Raw genomic sequence first — 23,436 nt, forward strand, 5'->3', positions numbered from 1 at the left:
GAGTTACTTGTAAAAAGGAATCTGAACACTGGATACTTTTTTCACGCATTTATAGAAAGACTTTCTGTAATCTGGATATTTTCAAATATTGTTTGGTGGATGGACTATATTCACATTTATTTATATTTGTCACTGTATATGTAATCTAAATGTAAATTTGGGTATTCACTGAGTGATAAATACTTGTATAATTTGTTATTGATCACACAATTTATGATCTGAGATAGGATCACTGAGGAGGTGAGGGCACGTCTACTGAAAGGTACACAGGTAATAGCGCCACGTGCAACTAATTAGTTATTTGGAGTTTTAACACTATTTTTGTATGCACCTTTATATATTTGCATATAGTTAAGCTTGGATGTTATATATACTTATATATAAGCAAGCCCACCAATTAGGCATGTGTTTCCAGGGGACCTGGAAGCCCAACCGGTAACTGTACATATGAATCAAGGCTTTAGATTCAGATAACTGCTTGCAATATTACTACATGCTGGTCATTGGGCCTAAGTAGCATCCCATGCTCTTCAGGGGAATGTAATTTTATCTAACTGTAGGAACCGTGATACCAGCAGGTTACAATGAAATCTAAAATTACATTTACCAATGCTGGCTGAGCAAGAAGAGAGCTTCCTAGTGCAGTAGCCAAATATTCCTAGATATTCTTCTTAAATATTTGACAAGACTAATCTGCAATTCTGCTATTCCATTCAGGGAAAATCAACAAAATGTTATGAAGAAAGCTTTTAGCTATCATTCAGTGGCAGCACAATCTCCACAGGCAGACAGCTAATGGTTACACCTCAGTAAAAGAGATAAATAAAAATAAAACGTTTGCATTGATGCTATAAGTACATGTAATAAGTGCCCGTACTTCAGTAATGACACGTCATGCCTTTAGGCTGTGAAGCCTGTGGAGCAGGATATAGAAAAATGGGAGAGAATAATACCCATTATGTACACAGAGATGTCCCTATAATGATGAAAATTGAAGTGATCACCTAGCAGGATAATCGACCATGTAGCCTGACATGTCATGTCTGCCCCTTGCTAGACAACAAGCCTTTATATGAGCATTTACCAAATGAAACTTCCACTATTCAGTGGGGAGTATTTACTAAAACTGGAGTGTGCAAAATCTAGTGCAAGTCTGCACACAAGCCAATCCACTTCCAGGTTTTATTGCCAAAGCTTAATTGAACAAGTTGAAGTTAGAAGCTGGTTGGCTGCACCAGATTGTGAGTGCACCAGTTTTAGTAAATCTACCCCAATGTGTTCTTATTGAAATGTTTAAATCTTACTAAAGTTCACCTTTTTGATATGTTTACCTGCGCCATTTTTGCTAAGCACTATTTCCTCTAATTCCTTCCCATGTATTACTCTTTACTTTTCTGTTCTGCTCCCAAATACAAGCACCTTTGTTTAAACTTTGTCAGCCTGCAAGCCATTATTAATATCAGAGCCCGATCATCCACAAGACAACTTGGGTCTAATGGATGTCCAGGGTGCCCAGCTACAACTTTAATGCTCCTACAGTTAACCAGGGGGGCAGTGAATTAGTCAAAGCTGTGCACCTATCACTTTACGAGGGAGTATGCACTTTTGGTTTTTGGTGTCTGATAGGGTGGTCCCTGTGTTTTACAGACTAAATAAATTGCAAAATCAATCAAAAGCAAAGAATCTATGCTATTATTTTAGGTTACGTGATAGGAATTTCACCAGAAAAACATAACAGTCCATGAACTGATGTTCACATTTCTATTGCCCTACATATAAGAGTTTCACCTGACCACAGTTATCGAACAGAACATAGCTATGACAAAAAAGCAGTATAAAGGAAATACAGTAACCCAGAATTCATGTTTTTTTAAACTGCACTTCAATAAACTGGATTCTGATTGGCTGCCATAGTTTGTTACAATTTGTTTTGCCAATAAGTTTGAGTAATTGTCTGCAGAAAGATATACAGAAGTGGTGTAAAGTCAACATTGAAGGAAGTCTGTGATACCTATATGGGCTTTCATGGCATATCTAGTCAGCTTATTTTTCTATTCCTCTAAAAGTGAAAGACAATCACAGCTGTCAGAGAGCATGAATTTTACGGAAAGGATTTGCTATAGCAGTTATGGGATATAATAAAATTGTTACAATCAGGCAAGATGATTCTTTGCCGTCACGCAGCTCTCGGAAATACAGCTGTAGATAGACAATGAATAGCCAACTTGTGGATCTAAATCAAAGTCTACCTATTCATGCTGTAGCACTGAAAATATATACAGTATGGTGCTAAAATATAGAAATTGTTGAAGCAGATTTCTGCTATGTAAAGATAGCTCTGTGCCCTGCTGTCTGAACTTTGTATGTATGTTACTGTGATACCTATAAAAAGATCAACTGAGGGACAGCAATGTACGACTCCTGTGCTCTCCTGAGGTGGTGGCAGAAAGAGAGATAGAGCTGCAATAGGGCATCTACAAGGCAATGTAGGTAGAAGCCTACATCCCAGTGCACATTCAGGGGGCCCAGTGCACATTCAGGGGCCCAGCTACAATATTCATGTTTCTGCAGTAAACAAGGGATATAGCACAACTGGTCAAAGATTTGTGCCAGCCTGTCACTTCACAAAGGGGATGCTCTTGTAGGTACTTGGTGTATGATGACCTAGGCCAGGGATGGGGAACCTTGGAACCCCAGATATTTTGGAACGACATTTCCCATGATGCTCATGCACTCTGCAGCATAGTTGAGTATCAGGGGAAATGTAGTTGCAAAACATCTGGGGTGCCAAGGTTCGCCATCACTAACCTAGGCTATGCCAGTACAGATGCAGAATGGGGCAGATATTTGTGCCTCTTGCAGCCAACCAGGTGGATTGGAGAGGAAAGGGGGGTTCCATTCTGCATTGATCTATCTCTAAACTAAAGTAGGAAAATTATGGGAATCTTCCAAGTTCACTTCCGCCTATAAAATATTCACACCAGCTTTGTAGGAGAGCAAAATCCTGTTTAAAAAAAATATGTCAAACCTAAAACTTCAAAAACACCCCAAGCTTTTCAATAGTAAAAAATAAGTATCTATTTTCCATTACCCATATTGGATAGTCTATTCATCACCGCAAGGGCAATAAACTGGAGAAAAACTGGTGATAAAACCAATAAGGTTGCCTATTTAAATAATGCAAGATCCTAGTTGATTGCAGTGGACAACTTTACAGCCACGTTTTATGCCTGGTTCACAGTAGTGTGGTTTCAGATGCGACTTGAGTTGCACAGAATTGCATGACAAGGGAAACTATATTGTCTTCAATGGTGCCCGTTCAACTCAGCATGGGGTGATTTTAGAAAAGGTTCCTGTACTACTTTAGTTTGATTCCAGTGTGATTTTGCCCTCATAGAATATACAAACCTCAACAAGGTTTGCACTGCAGCCAGATCAAAATCTTTTTGCAGCAGTGCAAACCTAGCCTAACAGACACTTCAATTGCATGCATGAGCTGGTCACACCATCTGAAGTTTTCTGCTACATCATTTGTTATTCTGCTTTGTCTTTTTTTGTCACATATTTCTTACACTAAAGCTACTGCGGGTTTGCATTTCTCTTTCTTTCTGTTTAAAGTTTGGAGTATTTAAATCTAACTTTTCAGTTCAGATTTTCAATTTCTCTTTTCTCATGTAATGAGACAGCTGGTTGAATTCTCGCTATCAGCGACATGTGAAAATAGATATAAAAGTCAGAATGACAAGAAATTTATTAGATGTAATATATCATCATTCTGACACAGAATTGTACAAAATTGAATATTCTGAATATGTGGTGTGCAAGGAAAGAAAAACTTAAAAAGAAAAAAACAGGATCTCTGAACATTAAGGCATAAGTTACGGCTGAATTTTTATGGCTTTTCATATTTTTAAATATGGTAGTCTGGAGTCATAAAAACCAGAAAGATATATTAGATAAATACAAAGGAAAAATGTAATATTGACTTGCTAGAATGAATGTAACAGCGGTGGAGGAAAGCTATAGAGGCGTATCATGCAGATTTTTGATGAAGAAGAAAAGACAAAGAAGGCTCAGGTTGTATTTTATGTACATGTTGCATCTGGCACTGGGACAAGTGTGTAACTTTGTAAATGTGTATCTTTAAAGTGGTTGTAAACCCTCACATATACCCAGTGAAGTGACTGGCCATAGGTGATGCACACAAATGAAACAAATCCTCCTACATATGCAGTATTTGTTTATCTGCAGCCTTCTCTTCTCTACAAAATGTATAAATCTTGCCTGACCTTTCAGAAAAAGGGATGGGGAGCTGAAGTTACACTCTGCAGAGCTGAGTGAGGAGAGTTCTGAGAGGTGATTGGAGGGAAGGGGCACACCCCTTTTACACAACACACAGGAACAGAACTAAGGCTGTAAATCACCTGGAACTCCCTCCCCTGTCACCTTTTTTTCTTGGGGTGAGGGAAAATTGTCAGAAGTTACTCATGCTGATAGCAGAAAAACAAAACAGCAGACAGAAATTACATTTCAAGCTCTTAATTGAAACAAATACACTTTATAGAAGGATATACTTTGCTCATATGTCATGTCTAAGCTTTACAACCACTTTAACTGTAACATATTCTGACTTACCCTAGCTTCTAATAAGAACATTGCAACAGTATAGGGGTGGAGTTGGTTTTATGCTCAACAATACAATGGAAAATAAAATAAAAAGTGGTTGCCATTCCCTACCACCTTTGTCCCTAAAAGCTACAGTGATTTGAACTTTCAGTTTTAATCAGCCAAATACATTAGAGATGCATCAACATAAAGGTTAAAAAAGTTTTAGTCTATTTTTCTTTAAAAAGCAGCCACAGCCTTGGTAGAAAAGCCTGTCCCATGCCAGCATGCTACAGCAGATTCTTACATTCTACGGAGGTTTCACATGCCCCCTGCTGGGTCAAAGCTTGAGAGCATGAGCTTTACTGATTGCAGAGCTATAGGTCTGACTAAGCAAGTGCTGTGTTAGACCTCTGCAGAGAGACCACGGCTTCCACACAGAGAAATCAGGTTCTTCTCTGCAACATGTGTGAGATGGGAGTTTAACTTTCTTTAATTATTTGGTACTGCAAGGATTAGGATCATATTAAAACCTCCTTTAAAGTAAGCTGAAACCTCCCATATCCTCATACGTGTATTTTTAATCTTGTCTTTTATGTTGATTGTATGTAAAGGGCACGCAAGCTGAAAAGGCAAACAGCTAAATAAATAATACATACACTATATTGTCAAAAGCCTGCCCTTACACACATTTAATGACATCCCAGTCTTAGTCTGTAGGGTTTAATATTGAGTCGGTACACCCTTTGCAACTATCAACTCTTCTGGGAAGGCTGTCCACAAGGTTTAGTAGTGTGTCTATGGGGATGTTTGCCAATTTTTCCAATAGCGCATTTGTGAGGTCCTGCACTGATATTGGATGAGAAGGCCCGGATCACAGTCTCCTCTCTAATTCATTCCAAAGGTGTTCTATCTGGTTGAGGTCAGGACTCCGTGTAGGCCAGTCAAGTTCCTTCGCCCCCAAACTCGCTCATCCATGTCTTTATGAACCTTGCTTTGTGCACTGGTCCAAATTATTTGGGGGGGGGGGATTATGGTGTGGGGTTGGTTTTCAGGGTTGAGCTTGGCCCCTTAGTTACAGTGAAGGGAATTCTTAAGGCATCACAATACCAAGACGTTTTTGACAATTCCATGCTCCTAACTTTGTAGGAACAGTTTGGGGTCCAACATGACTGCGCACCAGTGCACAAAACAAGGTCTATAACATGTATTAGTGAGTTTGGGGTGGAGTACCTCAAACCGAGTCCTGACCTCAACCCAATAGAACACCTTTGGGGTGAATTTGAGTGGAGACTGCGAGCCAGACCTGACCTCACAAATGCACTTCTGGAAGAATGGTCAAACATTCCCATAGTAAACCTTGTGGACAGCCTTCCCAGAAGAGTTAAAGCTGTTATAGCTGCAAAGGGTGGGTCAACTCAATATTGAACCCTAGGGACTAAGACAGGGATGCCTTTAAAGTGCATGTAAAGGCAGGTGTCTCAATACTTTTGACAATATAGTGTATATAAAGGGTGTGCAAGCTAAAAAAGGCAAACAGCTAAATAGATAAAATACATATATGGGAGCTGTTTTTCCTGCCTTGGGATTTGTACTTTTGTCTATCCAAATCTGATATTTACACAGCGCTGCCACACAACACAGCCCTGCCTGCCAGGGCAGGAGACCTGAATTTTCTCTGCTGCAGTTCCTTAAAATCAACAGGTTTTGTCCCTCCCCCCAGCCTGTGAATGGGCAGTGAAGGAGAAGCAGCAGACCACAATGCTTATCTCTCTGCTCTCTCCCCTTATCAGATATGTTCCTTATTAGCACATGAGCACTGCAGTACCACGAATTAGCTCCTTGTTCTGCTTCACCCTTTACCAGTCATAGCTCCACCATACATTAGACTACAAGAGGCTTTTTAATCAAATTCAGGTACTTACAGTGATTGCATTCAAAAAATGCATTTAATAATGTATTCATTAATTCCCGTCTGCATTCATTTGTGTCTTGTATACCTGAAGCTCAGTTTAAATGAAAACACAGAAAATATAACAAGTGCAGCATAATGCAAAGCAAGTGTATACACCGCACACCGCTGTATCATGATAGGCTCGAAATGACAATACGTAAACGTCTCCGGCTCATCACATAACACTTTAATGAACATATAATGCAGCAAAAGACAGAACAGTCCCTTGCTAATTTCCATAAAATGTTACCTTGTAAAATAAGACAGACTGTCTCTGTATATGCCTGCACAGAGATAGAGGCAATAAAGAAGACGAATAAAGAATGCCTGATAAGCGACATGTTGGTCCACATTATATGCTGTTTTGAGGCTGAATGGCCTCAGTATTAAACATTCAGAGCATCCACTTGTGACTGCTGATGTTCTATCTCTCTGCAGACACACCGCTTAAGGCTCTTCTTTGTCCACAGAAATTCACTTGACTACTAAGCAGCTGAATCAAAGGCACTTTAATAAAATCACTTCACAGCCTTTACTGGAAGCTGCAGGATGCGCCATCTGGGCCACATAATCCAAAGCAGAAAAGGAAATTGAACTAACAGTGATCTTCGGTTGACATTTAGGTTTCTTCTTTGTTTCTCCTTAGCAGAATTCCATTTTAACCCCTGGGCTGCCCAAGGACCAATCGTATGGGGAGGGCAGAAGAGGAGATCATTGGGCTGTCCCGTCCTGCGTATCGCCTCTTTCCAGAGGAGTTACATAGAAGATTTGTTTAATCCTCCTCTGGGATATGAGAATCAACCACTAGATTGTTTTACATCTCAGTGATTACTGCAGTTTACATTGACTGCATGTCAACAGAAACTACATTATAGTGGAGAGCTCGTCCTTTGATCACTCGCACATGGGTCAAATCCCTCACATACCTCTCTTGCAACCTTTCTTGTATATTTTCCCACGCTTCGTAGTTATTTAAAGAACGCCACTAAGCACTGTTTGTATTTAAACTGTCCACATAATCCCAATGCAACTTTCAGAAAATCTACAACCTTTTCTCTGTTTATATGGTCCCCATGCTGTCAGGTAAACCTGAAAAGGTCTGGCTGCTATGCATAGAACCCCCCCCCCCCCCCTTCTACTAATGCCTAAAGCTGGCCATACAGTACTAAAATTCTGCTAGAAAATTTTAAGAGCATTTGTTAAAATTTCGAATGGCTCATGTGATGAAAGAATTTGAAGGTATCAGATGACATTTTTTTCTTCCTAATAGCGCATGCAATTTTCATTCAGGAAAGTCCATTCATTCCAAAATGTCAAAAGCAAAACTTCTTTGAAGTACTTTCAGATGGCATTTGTCAAGTCATTGAATGTACTGAAAATTTTCACACAAATTAATGTTTGTTTAAGAATCTACTAGGGCATGGCCAGCTTAAATTAAGCAGGTCCAAACTTTGAAATAAAAATAGCTCTGCTTCCAGGATGCAATAGATGCTGTTCATGGGCTGCGGCTGTCTGAGCCGTGGTGTCATTCTACCTCGGTCTACTGCAAAAAATGTTTATTAAGCAAGGAAAACAACAATAAATTATTTTGTAATTTTTTTTGTTTTCCTTAGAATTTGTCTTTATGATATTTTGTGCAATCCACTGTCCTTAAATAGCTACTACTGGTCCAGAAGAAGAGGGCAGTCCAGTGAAACGCGTAGACACACAAGAGGACATGTGATATCAATGGATATAACCAATCTTCATTGTAACCTAGATTGCGTTGATTGTATGATCATATGTTGGATCTTTTTAAATGAGATTTTGTAACTAAACTCTGTTTTTATATATATCTAGACTGTAGTGTACATTACTCTGAACTGGCTGCACTAAATTGAAATTTGATTGGTTGGTATCGGCAACTTGGCTCTTTGCCTTGTCTTACTGAGTAATACGCCTGTACATTATCTCACATCTACAATTTTTTTTTACCAGTACTTTAGAGGTACCATCTATGGCCGGCTTTACTTGAAGGTGCTTAGAATGTCAGTATGTACAATGTTCTATGATTGGCAAATACAAGGTTGATGGTACTCCAACATTTGTTGCAATTGTTGTTTTATTTTATTAAAATAAGGATACAGCAAATGGGTAAAATCTCAAATGCATTTCACACATATTAGCAGTTAATCAGAGTATGAAAATAAGGAATTTGCATAAATCTTGGAGTACCTTCAACCTGGTGTTTGTTAATCATACATGCTTTAGTGACTAGCTCATGTGCACCCAAGGACTATTGCGAGCATGAGTGGATCAGCCTAGAGTGTTAAAACAAATATAATACAATATAATAATACAAAATAATAATCAAATTTCCTTATATGATATTCTTTTCAGTAAAAGAAACAAATAATACTAGCAGATATAAAGATGTCAATAGGTCTTACATTTCGGTGATGGTCTCAGGCAGGTTGGTAGGGATCTCAGTCAATCCTTTTCCTCGACAATCCACAATGTTATTACTGCAGGTGCAGGCAACCGGGCAGTGCAGGACACTGCAAGAAGATATCGTGAAGGACTGCTGACCTGCCAAAATAATCGAAAAAATCATATTATTCATCTACATATGATAAAAAAACGAATTTGGACATGTTGGCAATACACAGGATATCTGAAGGGTAGTATAGGAATAGGCAAAGTTCTATTTCTGCTCTGGGACGAGTCACCTGAAAAAACACTAACCTTCAAGCACAGTTTGCATTTTTTGCTGTGGAAAACCAACAGCAATGCTTGCTTTCCAATGCTATAGTAGGAATGAGCATAGTCAGTCTGTGTTTGTTTCAACAATCCTATTAGTTTAATGACCAATTTCCAGGTTTTAGCTTGATACAGTGTTTTGTGCTTAATATTTGGTAAATAGGTTACTGTAAAAAGTATGTATTTTATTGATTTTGTCTCTGTAATTTATTTTACATTTTTTGTTAATATATTGATATAGTCTATTAATTTAGCTACTAATGTTTTAAATGTCTCGAGCTGTAGATGCCCCTGCAAGAACCAACTTATCCATAGGCAGTTTCTGTCCAGCAGCCATACTATATTTAAGCAGATGTGGGTGCCTTGCCTGCTGAATACAAGAGCTGGTCATGGAGATTTCACCAGCCTTGCTGTTTAGCATGGGTAAGGGAATCAATTAATTTTCTCTAGTAGTTGCTAGCCTGTTAACTGCTTAATCTCCTGATAATGCACACTGTCTTCCAGCTCCTAAGAAACTATAACCGCACCATACAAAAAGCCTTGCAGTTGTGTACATTCCACACATCTGGAATTGTATATGCCACACAATCAGGAGGGCTCCAAATCTAACATGTGAAACTTGCAGACTGGAGGAGTAAGCACAGATATGACCTTCTCAGTGACCTGCTGCTTCTTTACCATCCAATCACAGCTGTGTGAAATAGCCATTTACCTACACTTGCGGCTTTAGCTACAACTATAAACTTTCATAAGGTAATTTGCAAATTGATGATCATTTAAATCTGAATATTTAGATTCCTTAGTGGTTCTCTTTAAAACTGACTTCCTGTTATGGGCACCACCTAACCTTTCCTTTGTTCCATTTACAATGAAGTCATTTAAACAAAGCAATGTTGAGGAAGACAAAACATTGACTTGCCTTCATCCTCATCTGAAAGTTATGTACAAAAAAAAGAAGAGAAAAGACAGTCCATTAATAGTTTCTTTGTTTATATGCCAATGTCTGTTATTCAAAAGGTGAAAGAATTCCACCAAATGTTCTCTGTAAAGAGTTTCAACATTTATTGGCACCATTCAGTTCAATAATATGTTTGGAGAAATACAAATGCAAATAAATGAAAACATCTAAAAAATTATTTTGGGTACGTGGTAATAGTCATGCAATGTCTATGGCACTTACCAACTGCAAAATCTGAAAAACTGAACAATATTAGCACAGAAATAACAGTTGTTTTTTTCCCCCTGATGGATTGTTTTTTTTATTCAGTTTGTGTAATTTTCAAGTGAAATCTATTTTACTATAACAACAATAAGCCTTTTCATTGGGTTCTGCATTTTTAGATTTTTTTGAGGTAGTTGGGCACTGATAGGGTTTTTAACATGCAATATACGAGCAGATGACTTAGGGTTTTATTTCCATGACTAATGCTTTGGTAGGGTGCAATCCACCTTTATCAAGCAGCTTGATAAACGTGGGCTGCACCCTTCCAAAGAATCAGTCCCCAAAATAAAACTCTTGATTCAAGCCGTGATAAATTTCAGTAACCTAAATGAAATTCTGATGCATCTTTATTCATAGTTACATAGTTAATCTGGTTGAAAAAGACAAAAGGAACAACATCAACAGAGGAAAAAACAAAAAACATTCTCAAAATTCAGTGAGTGCAGAACCACCGTTAATAGCAAATATAGTAAAACCTTTGCTTGAGAGTAACTTGAGAAAAACCTTGGTTTGAGAGCGTTTTTCAAGACAAGCAACATTTTTTAATACATTTTGACTTGATATACAAGCAATGTCTTTATATGCAAGTAGCGTCATGACACAACTGAGTATAAAAGAGAAGAGAGGCACCTTTAAGTGTAGCAATATGGTTACATTTAATGGAGGTACAGAATTTAGCAACATATTGCTACACTTAGAGGCACCTCTCTTCTCTTTTATACACTGTAGATCCTGCTGGATTTTGCTTATAATCCCCTTGCGGAGGCTTCCATTTGTGGATGGACATTTTATGGTTATACAACATTGCTATAAACTTTTTATATGGTCTATAAACTGAAAGACCTATGAATAAATAGTTGTGGAACGAATCATTTGAGTTTCCATTCTTTCTTATGGGGAAATTGGCTTTGATATACAAGTGCTTTGGATTACAAGCATGTTTCTGGAATGAATAATGCTCGCAATCCAAGGTTTTACTGTATGTAACATTCTAGTTTTATTACCAGATAAAGTTGAATTTATTGGCACCAGTACTATATGCCTTTTCTAAATTAACTCAAACTTCTAAGAAATAATTTTTAAAACTTAACTTTGGAAACCCATATTATTTATTTATGTCTTGAGAATTTTTTATTTTTATCATTTTTCCAGAACCTGTTGACAAGCAAATTAAAAATCGTTCACAAATACACTTCTCTGCAATAGTTTCCGCTTTGACTCTGCATTGTGCTTCTGTACATCTTGCTTTATAGGCCTGTGATGATTCTGTTGCTGAGATTCTCAAGTCTCAGACTAAAGATTGGTTACTAATAGCTGTGGTTCCTGATTTCCTGATCATCAAAGCCAATCAAAGCCAATCATTGTGATTAGTTAAAAGTTTTACTAACAAACATTTACAGCCAGTTTTGTCACTACGTATCTCTCCCTTGTGGGTGTCACATCAACTTCAGCTGTTCAAAAATATTTATTGATATAGGAAGTTTGCTATGGTGCTAAAACTAAAAATATGACTTTTTTTACAACTTTGTTACCTTGTTTCCTGAATATCTACTGTGACCTTTAGATTTTTTTTTTTTAGTAGGGTTGGATTCATTTTATCTCGACAGATTATGATTAAGGGAGGTTATTTTGTTAATTAGGTGGAGTAATAATGATTCATATGGTTAATTAATATTGTTAAGCTGTAAATCAATTCACTAAATAGAGGTAACAGACTATGGAGAAGTGTCATTGCCAGTAAGAATTACACATATTTCTTCTTATAATCAGGATAAATATAACAATGTATAAATGGATGTAATAATGTGAAATAGTTATAACCGGTAAAAAAGGGCATCTTTTTATCCATGCATCAGCTTATAATAAAAACATATGCAGGGCTTTTATTACAAAACTGAAGCAAAAGAAAGCCTCATATTTCTGAAGCAAATGTGAAAATCATTTAGATCACCAAATCCATTGCTGAGTTATTGTCAAATTAGCCAGTGCATTCTGAAATGGCAAAATGGGTCTGTGCATTTCGACTTTATAAACCTGACTGTTCCTGAATGGGCCAAGGCCCCCAAGAATGGCTCCAATTTCGAGTCATGGATGGCCATGTAAGTACCAAATGTAAATTTAAAGATCGACAGAGCTGGGTGGAAAATGTTTAACTTAATAGTGACTGCCTCCTATCACTGTTTGGATATTCAGGTGGCCGTGGGTTCAGTACAATAGCCAGCAGTCTATCCAATGCTGTTAGTGTGGAGGGGGAATCAACCGATTTTCTCTTGTTGAGTTTGTGGGCCAAGCGAAAGACAGTCAAGCCGTGTAATGCATCTTTTACCCTGATCAAGACTTGAGTAGTTTTCATTACACCCTTTATTTAACAATAAAGAATAAAAGCAACTTAATTGACATAAAACATTCTTACCGTTACATATAAATTCCCGTTTCTGAACTTCAGCCACATTGTGTCCTCTCAGGTGGGTAGGTCCCATACATTGAGTGTACAGGCCGACGCGGGGCCTCTGCCGCAGCCAGTCTGATAACCAGGCAAGATTACAGTCACAGTATAAGTTGTTGGAATGAAGTCGACTATGAAAAAAAGAAATAGACCATGTTGTAAAAACATTATTATTATACACGATTTAAACATAATCAATGTCAATGCATACCTAACCTGGGTATTCACTAGCAGTTTTTGTAGCAATGACCATAAAATACCTAGTATTTGGGCATTCTTTATCTAAAAATCAAGGCATGTTGCTTCCACTAGAAATAGTGAACCAGTATTTGATGTTAATATCCCTTTGACTGCATCGACATCCCTTTGACTACACCAACTATGACATCCATTTGACTACACCGTTCCTTGATAGTATCAGGGGACAGTGTAGTTTCTAAGCTGAAACCAGAAGTTTTAAAGTGTATTTGTAGTTTTGAATAGTACAAGGAGTAGTTAAAACCTATTTTATGGCTTGTTTTTCTGTCTGTGTCCCATTCGGGAGGTTTCTGCTCACTTCCCGACCCAAGACAAGAAATTAGCAGAAATCTCTCCATAGAGAAGGGAAATCCCCTCTTACAAAGATGTTACCAGAACAGGTGTCCCCATAAAGATTTCCCATCTATTTCTGCTCTGGGGACAATTTGGACTTCCACACCCCAGTGGGGACACAGAGCAAAGAAAATGGACAGATATTTTAACTCGTGTATCATTGTATGCAAAAAAAAAACAGAGAAAATTGTAGTGGCTAGAGATACACTTTAATGTATAGAGAAGAGTGGATGGGTCCCCAGAGATCATAATTTGCACCCGCAGTTTTACTATATTACACCATTCTAGTAAAGGAATTTTTCCTTTTCTAGCAGAGTGCTATTATCTATTGATTTTGCATACAAAATGTAAACATTTTCCAGCACAATAAATATTATCCAAAAAGGGTGGCTATTTTGCAACAACTAGCTTATAGTTTTGTGCACGCTAACAAATTATTACAAGCAACACTGAAATATGGGTTGGAATCTGAATTTGCCAGATGTATAAAGTGCAGATTAGCAAACTGGTTTTAATGGTTTCAGGAACTAAAACAAACTGCTCCGGTTTACCCAAGTTTGGATTATTTGTGACAAGCGACTACTATGCGATCTAATGTAACAGGACTACACCTGGAATAGTTACCCTTTTTACATTTTTTTTTTTACTAATGCTAAAAGATGACACCTCACTTAAAAACCACATAAGACTATCATGGCAAAAGGAAGTGGCAAGCCTGGTATCAATACATTTAAAAAGGGTGTTTTCTCCTTAAGACAGTGAGGGTATCACTGCCTCTTGGCATTATGATGGTAATCTTCAATAAGGGCCAAAAAAAGATGAATATCAACCACTGAAGCGAACGTGGATTGTAAAAAGTTTGATTATGGGTACTTATGCACTTCAGATATTTACTGCTTCAGACCAGTCTATGTAGTGCCCATTGATCCAAAACTAAAACGCTTAATACCGTAATCCTCACCACTTTTTTTTTTTTTTTTTTTTTTACCAATTTATCTGTTGCAAATCCTTTCAACACTCATTTATTTTCAAGGCAGAAAAAAAACTGTGTTTGCCAACATAAAAAAAAACAATCTCTCCACATCCAGCATTGTTTCTTTACAGTTGGTTAGGAAAACTACAAGAGCTTGAAAACAGTTGTGGATTCTGAAGTTAAAAAAGATGTAACAAAAGCAGGGGGTTAAAAGAAAAAAAAAGACAAAACGCATCTGAAGTAAATTGCTCTATAGGGGGAGCCTACTGACAGCAAGAGTGAAAAAAGACCCATAAAATATTTGGCTCCCAATTAGAAATATCACTAAGTCTTGCTTTATTAGTCTCTATAGAAACAGCCAGCAAAATCCTTTTAGCAGGTCACATTCGTTTTCAACCGAACAAGGCAAGAAAAATAATTCAATATAAAACACCCCCCTTGTATCCTTTTTTTTCTGATTTCCTCTCTTTTTTGTTTAATCAAAGAAAAGGGGATTAGTTGCTTTTGGCCCCTCGGGACCCAAGCTCAATACAAAGTCTGAAATTGAAAGATGGAAATGGCAACACAAAGAGGAATTAAGTTTGTTACTTCGAAAATGGGCAGGTCAGCACAAGATCATGGCTCAATTCCAACTAGCTAAAGCATATGAACAATAGTAAAACATTCACGCTAATTGCTAAATTGGTGTATGACAACTTTTCTTGTTCTGTTTTTTTTTTTTTTTTTTTTTTTTTTACAAGTGGGACAATACGCCTAAAACCAAAGTTTTGAAATAGATAGGAGCGGACAATACCCTTCACTAAAATAAATGTAAAGTTTCAGAAGCTGACCAGAAAAGATGTTTGTGATAAAGCTCAGACTGCAAGGCAGAGATACAGTGATAATGCAGCTGCTTGCCTACTTGATAATTCCATTTAAAGATATTGAACTGAATCTAGCCATAAATATTAAAAAGAACAATCTTTTAGAAGACTGGGGCAAAACATGCTTGCTTGTATGATGTCTAAGAGTTCAGCAGGCACTCTTACATGTCACCTGGTTGGCAGCATTTCCTCCCCCAAAACCTATAGGGTGTCCCTATTAACTGGCCTTTGAAAAGGGGGAAACCAAAGATACGAAAAAATAAACTATCTTATTTACCAATCTTCATCTCTAAAGCCTCTAACAAGGTTCAACAGGCATTAAGCCACCTGAAACAATATGGCAAATCAGTCTGAAAGACTTGTCAGTCTTAAACTCCTATGCAGAAAAATGTAGTAAAGCACTCGAGACATACAGTTATACGAAGTTGGCAGTACAGACACATTGGGTTGATTTACTAAAGGCAAATTCACTCTACTACAAATGCGCTTGGAAGTGCAGACCCTGTAAATCCGAGGGTAAGAAACCAGGGGAATCTCTGCTGATTTTATCATCCAATCATGTACAAGCAAAAATGCTGTTTCTTTATTTTCCTTGTGTGTTCCCCTTGGATCTACAGTGACTTTACTTCCAAGTGAACTTGCAGTGCAAAGTGGATTTACCCTTCTAGTTAATAAACCCCATTATCTCTACATGGACTTGCAAAGTTTGATCACAAATACATATGAGATGAGGTTTTTTGCATAGCACGGCAACTTTCACTTTGGTCCTGCTTCACACTTTTTACATAGGCATAAGCATAGACTGACATCTGTCTAAGATAACTGCGGGAAACATCTCGCTAGTCTCTATGGCACCACTACCTACCCTTTATTATTTCCCATGCAACTCATCCCACAGATACAACACTTTCATTCTTTTTAGTTAAAAGTCATAAAGATCCGCCTAGAAATGAATAACTGGGAGCTTGCAAAAGATTGCCCCTCAAGGTAGCCCGATCCTCAAGTTTTTCTTTAGTTGCTATTTGATTTTTTTGATATTTTGTTTAAAATTTCTGCTAAGTACATTGCAGTATAGTAAAAAAAGAAAAAGCTAAAAAAATGTAGACTTTCTCAAGCTTTTCATCTTTTATTTGTGTGAATACCACTAAAAGCTCCCTTAATCTTGTAAATTTGTGTTTTTGGCTTAGAGGCAGAAATGTATAAGCTTACCTATACACTGGGTCTGTATTTCTAAGTAATATTAATTTGCTTATCTGATGCGCTCTGTCCTAAACAACTATAATGGGTACTAAAACACACATCTCCATCTCTACAGCTAATTTCATTTTACAAAGATTGTCAAAGAGCGGGTTCAATTTAATTAGGCCTGGCTGCAGTACAGTAATAAACGATTAAAGATTTCCTATTTATCAAAGGTGACAGCCAATCAAAGCCTGTCTATGCCCTTAAATGATATGTGAAATACCTAGTATGTCAATGCAATTATTTATGTAGAAAATACAACTCTTAAGGGTTGCCAAAGAGAAAAGGAAAAAGTAGCAAAATAGGGTTTGTTAAAGGGATGGAGTATTTTGAAAATGCAGTTAGGGTTGCATACTCAAAAAGGTACAAATTAATTGATCATAAGGACTGAACTGCAATGAGTTTACATTTATTCTCTTTTTATATTTGGGGTAATTAAGCAAAGGATTTGCAATACTTCGTGCACATTTCTTTGGTTCTGCACCAGGTTTGCAAACACCTGCATAAGATTCATCTTTCTACTTTTTACCATTGGTTGCATAAAACAAAAACACCTAAGAAGTGGTCAGGGCATATTTTATACTGAGGCGGAACTATGTTTCAGCAGCAGAGTGGAAAAATTATAAATTATAAAACACAACAGGATCTTCTAGAAATCTACACTCCTACAATGTATCACTGCCCATGTTTTGCATTTCTGTGTGGCAAAGTGGATTTTATCCATATTAATGTTCTGAGGTATTTCACCAGCATTTGGGGGCTTTGGATAAAACGGGAACATTCAAGTATATAATCACAACAATGCGGCAACTTCACAAACAACGCCAAGTCTTAAGTATGCATAAAGTGACCCACTCTATCCTTGTGAACAAGTCCATTTGGGTGAAGAATATTTAGGGAGTGTGGTTTTGTGGGTGGAGACCATATGTATGCAAAATAAAGTATCAATAATTAGCTAAATAATGAGTGCAACTGTCATCTTCTTATATTCTCATGCTAGAGAAAAGACGGGCTACAGGAGTCGGCACCTGGATGGTCTATGAACCTTAAGGGGTATAGGTATGGAGTGGTGCTGTGAATTTGGGTATGCCTTTACTAAGCATGAAATGTTTGGGACAGAAGATTCCCAAAGTCTTTGGTGGAATTTATAATGACTGTACATAAGGTCAAAAAGGGAAGTGGAGGGACACTTAAAATTCTCCGTTAACTTCATCAACTCACACATGTATTTTTTTTTATGAATCTTTTTATCATCTTTATTTTATGACTTTAAAAAATACTTGGATATGATGCCCAAATTGCAGTGCCCCAGAACCACCAACCAGATTTCATTATATTGTAATCAACTTGGTGAAATCATTTTTGTGCGGCTCCTATGAGTTTCTGTATTTTTCACATAATCATTGTGCTTAGAATGACCTCATAAAACAGTTTGTCAATTTCAAAAATAATTCAGAACTGATACTTAAAAGTATATATTAGCTGAAATAACTATTCACTGTGTCTACCACTATTGGAGTGCTTTGCGAAAGGTTCCCAAACTCAGGTGTTCACTTCAGTCAAACTGTTGAAATATGGCCACTATGGACTGAACTCTACTATTAAAGATTTATAAAAAAAAAATCTTTCATCTTTTGCTGCAAGAGACTGGAAATCTGGCTGTTCTCCAAATGACTGCAGTTCATTAAACATGAAGAGTATTTTTTAATCATTATTCTTTATATATATTTCTGCGCAGAGAGATTTCAGATTTTTTCAACTTTCTGATGTTTATTTATACAGTAAAAATCCTACTGATTACTTGCCTGGTTTTAATGTACTTTTGAAAAAAAATAGTAAGCTGTTAAATTGTTCTAGATTTACGATTATGGCTAATATTTAAAGTTCCTAATTTGTTACATTTACTTACGCAAACAAAAAAAAAATGTTCTCGGTATGCGTTACATTCGATTTTACTTCAGAAAGCAGATGTTTCCCAAGACAAATATTTCAAGTGATGTTTTAATCTATTTAACACATTAAAATATGATTTTTCTGTCTCAGAGTAATAAAAATATAAGAGATTCATTAATAAAAATCTACTTACAAAATTCGCAGTTTTGGCATGTGGTTGAAGCTTGCCACTGAAAGTCGAGTGATATTGTTATTGTTGAGGGTACTGTAAAACATGAAAGAGAAGAAGTTAGATCACCAAAGGCAACAGCAGGATTTGTAATATAACTGCGTATTTTCTTTTTGACAACGTAAAGTTTATTGCTCGAAAAATCTGTTCAACATGTTTCCCTGGCAATGTATAATCATGCACAGGAACAATATTAACTGCAATGAACCCTAACTAAAAATATTGTTGGATTAGTGTGAAACATTTGAATGTCTGCATTGCATTTCCCACAGGCATTTTCCACTTATTTAATGTGCTGCTAATGAAAACTGCAGTACAGCCCAATTAATACAGTGCTTGGTAACAGTGCCATGTAGGCATACTACAGTGAACTGCATTGTGGGTACAGCAAGTCACAGAAGGGTCACTGAATTCTTCCACATCTAGTCTTAAAACACATTGCACGCTATTTCCTCTTCACATTAATGTAGTCTTGTAATTTAAGGTTGGCCATAGATTGAAGGAAGCATTATTAAGAACAATTGCTAGTAAACTTGGCTGTTCTCAAACCTCACCTGCCACAAAACCTGGGTGCATCAAAATAGTCAGTGCTGTACAGTAACATATTTTATTTAGAAAAACATAGTACACAAAGTTTAAAACATGCTAATAAATAATACCACCAGTATAGAGGAAGATAGAAAGCAGAAGGAGAAGAAATAATGCAAAAAGCCACCACAATTTGGGGGAAATTCTCTTTGATATCACTGATGCTAATATTAAGGTAATTTTTCTGGATCAGTTGCTCTTCTGCTAAATTATTTTTATAGATCTATAATATATGCCATTTCTATTAGAAAAGGACACCAATCCACTTTAAAAATGAATTTAGTCTTGGCCATCACCACATCTGATATAAGCTAAATATGGTGGAACAAAACCAACAAGGTTGGGTTTTTGGCACCATGACATACTAAACGATATATGGGAAATACATAGTTAGCGAAAGCGCCTTTATTTCAGATTGATGGGGAAAAAAGGTTAAAGAAAAGGGAAAAGAAAAATAAGTGCATAGTTGGTAGGGTTTTAAAAAGACATTTATCAAATTTATACTTTAGTGGCACCAACACCTAAAATGCAGTCCCCTTACATGACTCAAGGGCTCAGGTGATGTTATCTAAATGAAACATTTATATATATATATATATATACATATACACACATACATTTTTTTCAAAATTTTTCTATGCAATATTAAACAACATTAGCTTAATACGTAGACCAAACCAGTTACAGCAAAAGGCATTTAAATTTATAACATTAGATTTAAAATCTTGTCTTTTCCCGCTAAACAATTCATTTTCAGCCTTGTATTTGCTTCTAAAGTACAGATTTCTAAAGTACAATCCTTAATTCAAGAAATGAAAGAAAATGAACAAGTACAAAATAATAGAAGAATCTGTTATCACATTACCTTTGCTTAAGCTATGAACATAGAAAACCCTTAGCGATTAAAAAGACTATTAAAGCTGTTATCACATTACCTTTGCTTAAGCTATGAACATAGAAAACCCTTAGCGATTAAAAAGACTATTAAAGCTTATGCCACCAGCCACAAATAAAATAAAAAAGTAAGAAAAAGACCAATTAAAGATTAAAGCATGCATAGTAGAAGAGAACTTGCCTGGAATTGAAGACATTTTAGAAAGGATGTGAATGGGTACGAATGGCGGTGCAGAAAGGTAGTTCAGAGAAAACAACCATCCACTCAACCAGAGAAGCAGAGTGTGCAACAAAAATGTGAAAGGATCTGGCGCTTATCAAGGCTCGACGCCCTTCAGAATTTCTAGAATATTCCAATCTTCCTATGTTCAACCATGGCTCCTCCCACAAACGTCAGCAGAATTTTACTACTGCCGCAGTGGGTGTAGTCACCATAAACTACACATTTATATTCAGTTGCCATCACTGAAGTTGCAAAATTTCATCAGAACCCAAAAATCTGCATTAAAGTTTTCTTGTCATTTGAACTTGGATGACTTTTAAAAGTTAATCTCAAATCTCTACAGGGTACTGGCACACGTCTCAAGTTTTTTATTATTGGATTATAAATGAGGATTAGTGTATTTTTTAAATATAGGAACACAAAAATGTTAGCATGGTCATACATGAAGACTTGTTCAGAGGTGATTCATATTTGTGACAGTAATCCAAAAAAATATTTAAAGACAGGAATACCATGAGCAAAATAGGAAAGGTGGGGTGAAATGTTTTTTTCACCTGTTATTCTGGTATCTTAGATGTAATTTAAAAAATCTATGAGAAGCCCTCATTATTAAACCACACTTCAGAACAATCCCATAGGTCTAAAAGTTCACATTATTTTTCTCCATTTCATATTTTCATCTTAAGCTTTAAAAAGATTAACATTTGCAAAAACAGTGAGATTTCATAAGTAAATATGGGGAAAATGTGTTAAATTGTGTGGTGCTTGCTAATTATAGTGAGGCAATGCAGATATCACTTTACTGTAAAGGAATCTGAGCCGCCATTTTGGACACACCCAGCAAGCTCCTCTTTTGTCTCACGAGTATATAGTGATCTTTATGATTGAGTTGAGCGCTATAGGGCAGTCTACTGGAGCTGCAATGCAGTACTGGAACATCTTAACTGCCAAAAAATAATAATAAAAAAAAATATTTACAAGCACACATTATTTCTAAAGTCGAAAATTAAAGCACCAAAGGTCTCCCATGGCACCCAAACTAAACTAGATCAGAAAAAAACTACGGCCATTTGGGGTGCTTGATGTACTTGCTTTTCTTAAAACTCACAGTGATATAAACACATCATATTTTTATTTTTTATTTGAAGCTTAAGTTGAAAACTGAAAGGTGACAAAATACATTGGTAGCATAAATGATTGCAAGCTCTACTGGCCAGAAACTGATATCCCTACAGTAATAGTAAAAAGAAAAATACTTCAACAGTTTTATTCTACTTAAATTCTCTTCCTTTGGATGGGGGTAGACATAAAAATATTTAGAATGTATAATAATTACCAAAGGTAAAAAAATAAATAATATATATTCTTATTTGGTTTGGTGATAACATTGAACATAGTCCTTAAAATTTAGCCCTTAAAAATCCATCTGTTAAAAATCTAGCCAAATATTTTACTGTTATAGGCCCCCTTTTTTTACACTAAACAAATTTAATAAGCGTTTTTAGATACAGCACTTTATACCATTGTTTAAATTTACTTTTCTCATATTTTGTCATTTCAGCCATCGCTTGATAAGGTCGTTGAAGGATTTTACTCTTGGGGTTCACTTGGATTGCTTATATGTGTAACGTAAAACAATCCAGGTCTTCGGCAAAACCGAGATACAATATGAAACATACTATATTATGATATTTGCAAATAAATCTTGAAATAAGTCATAACTTGAGATTGTTTTATGTGAGCTCTGGAAACCGCAGCGTTCCATCTCAAATTTACAAAACCTTTCAAAAGCTTGGAGCGCTTGCTGTTTCACATACGTGTGCTGAGCATTCAGGTTGTAAAATAATTGCTGATGTGACACACTAATGTATACAATCAATGTACGTGATATGTTAAGAAATTAAGAATTACATGCATTGGGGCCCAGTTTACTCATGACAAAAGAAAGACAACTCTTTGCAAATATTTTCACGGTATAGACAAAAAAAAATCTTAATTTTGCATTTGCCAAGAAAACATCATGATAATTGTTGTAGGTTTTGGGGGATTTGTATCAGGCTCCCCCGAATCTTAGTATATGAGAGGAAATTAGAGGAGGAAAGGAATGGCCTGAGTATAGATTGTGTGGATGCATGTGCATGCATGGAAGGTATACTATATATATATATATATATATATATATATATATATATAACATATATGCTGGGTGTGTGGAGTGTCTTTATCCTTGGTAAAGTTTTATGGAAGGAAGAACTGAAGACCGAAGGGACTCATTGGGATTTTGATTATTATATAACTCTGTATATACTGTAAACTTGGTATCCAGTAAAAATTATACCCTCTAGAAAAGAACCGTTTTTTTTTTCTAGATATGGGAACTGAATAATAATATATTCCCTTGATCATATATATTATACACAACAATATTAATCAGGCATTTAGGAAGAGATTATAACTCAATCGTGCTGATTTACTGTATTTAAAGCAGAAAGGCTGTTCACTTTTCAAAGGAATGTATACTTTGCAAGAGAGTTTTCCCATAGTTAATGTGGTGAAAATTCACCCAATCATGTGCAAGGAAAATTAAAGAAACTGTATTTTTTTACGTCAATAATGGAAGTTAGCAGAGATTAACCTCATTCACTTAAGAAAATCCCCCTGCAAAGTGAAGAGCCTATTTGCCTTTAGTAAATTAACCCCAATCTATCTGTTGACTATGCCAAATTGTCATTTAAGCGGGCAGCATTGTGGCTAAAAGCTTAGCACTGTTTCACTACAACTCCTGGGTACCTAGTTATGGAATGCATGATGGATGCCATCAGCGTGGAGATGGTATGTTTGTGCCATGGTTAATTTCTTCCAGATAGTGGCATAAGACTGAAAGCAGCAGGGGCTCATGGGTGTGATTGTATGTATTTAACAGTTTTTTATTCATTGTATAAGAAAGGTACTTTATTTTTTTTAATAAAATGAT

The 23,436-nt window shown here is 36.4% G+C and overlaps 1 protein-coding gene across 8 annotated transcripts in view; it reads right to left on the reverse strand.

Annotated features, from left to right (window-relative positions):
* Positions 1–23,436, reverse strand: part of SLIT2 (slit guidance ligand 2) — a 401,248-nt gene that overhangs the window by 96,631 nt on the left and 281,181 nt on the right. For all 8 annotated transcript variants that reach the window (XM_077477716.1, XM_077477717.1, XM_077477720.1 and 5 more), the window contains exons 7-9: positions 18,722–18,793; positions 12,934–13,097; positions 8,989–9,127 (exon numbers count right to left, since the gene is read on the reverse strand). In XM_077477716.1, coding sequence (XP_077333842.1) covers positions 8,989–9,127; positions 12,934–13,097; positions 18,722–18,793 — 375 coding nt within the window. The remainder of the gene's footprint in view (positions 1–8,988; positions 9,128–12,933; positions 13,098–18,721; positions 18,794–23,436) is intronic.

This window comes from Lithobates pipiens, unplaced genomic scaffold (assembly GCF_037356315.1).
Source record: "Lithobates pipiens isolate NorthernLeopardFrog02 unplaced genomic scaffold, aLitPip1_a1.2 Scaffold_13, whole genome shotgun sequence".
In the NCBI taxonomy this organism is placed as follows: Eukaryota; Metazoa; Chordata; class Amphibia; order Anura; family Ranidae; genus Lithobates; species Lithobates pipiens.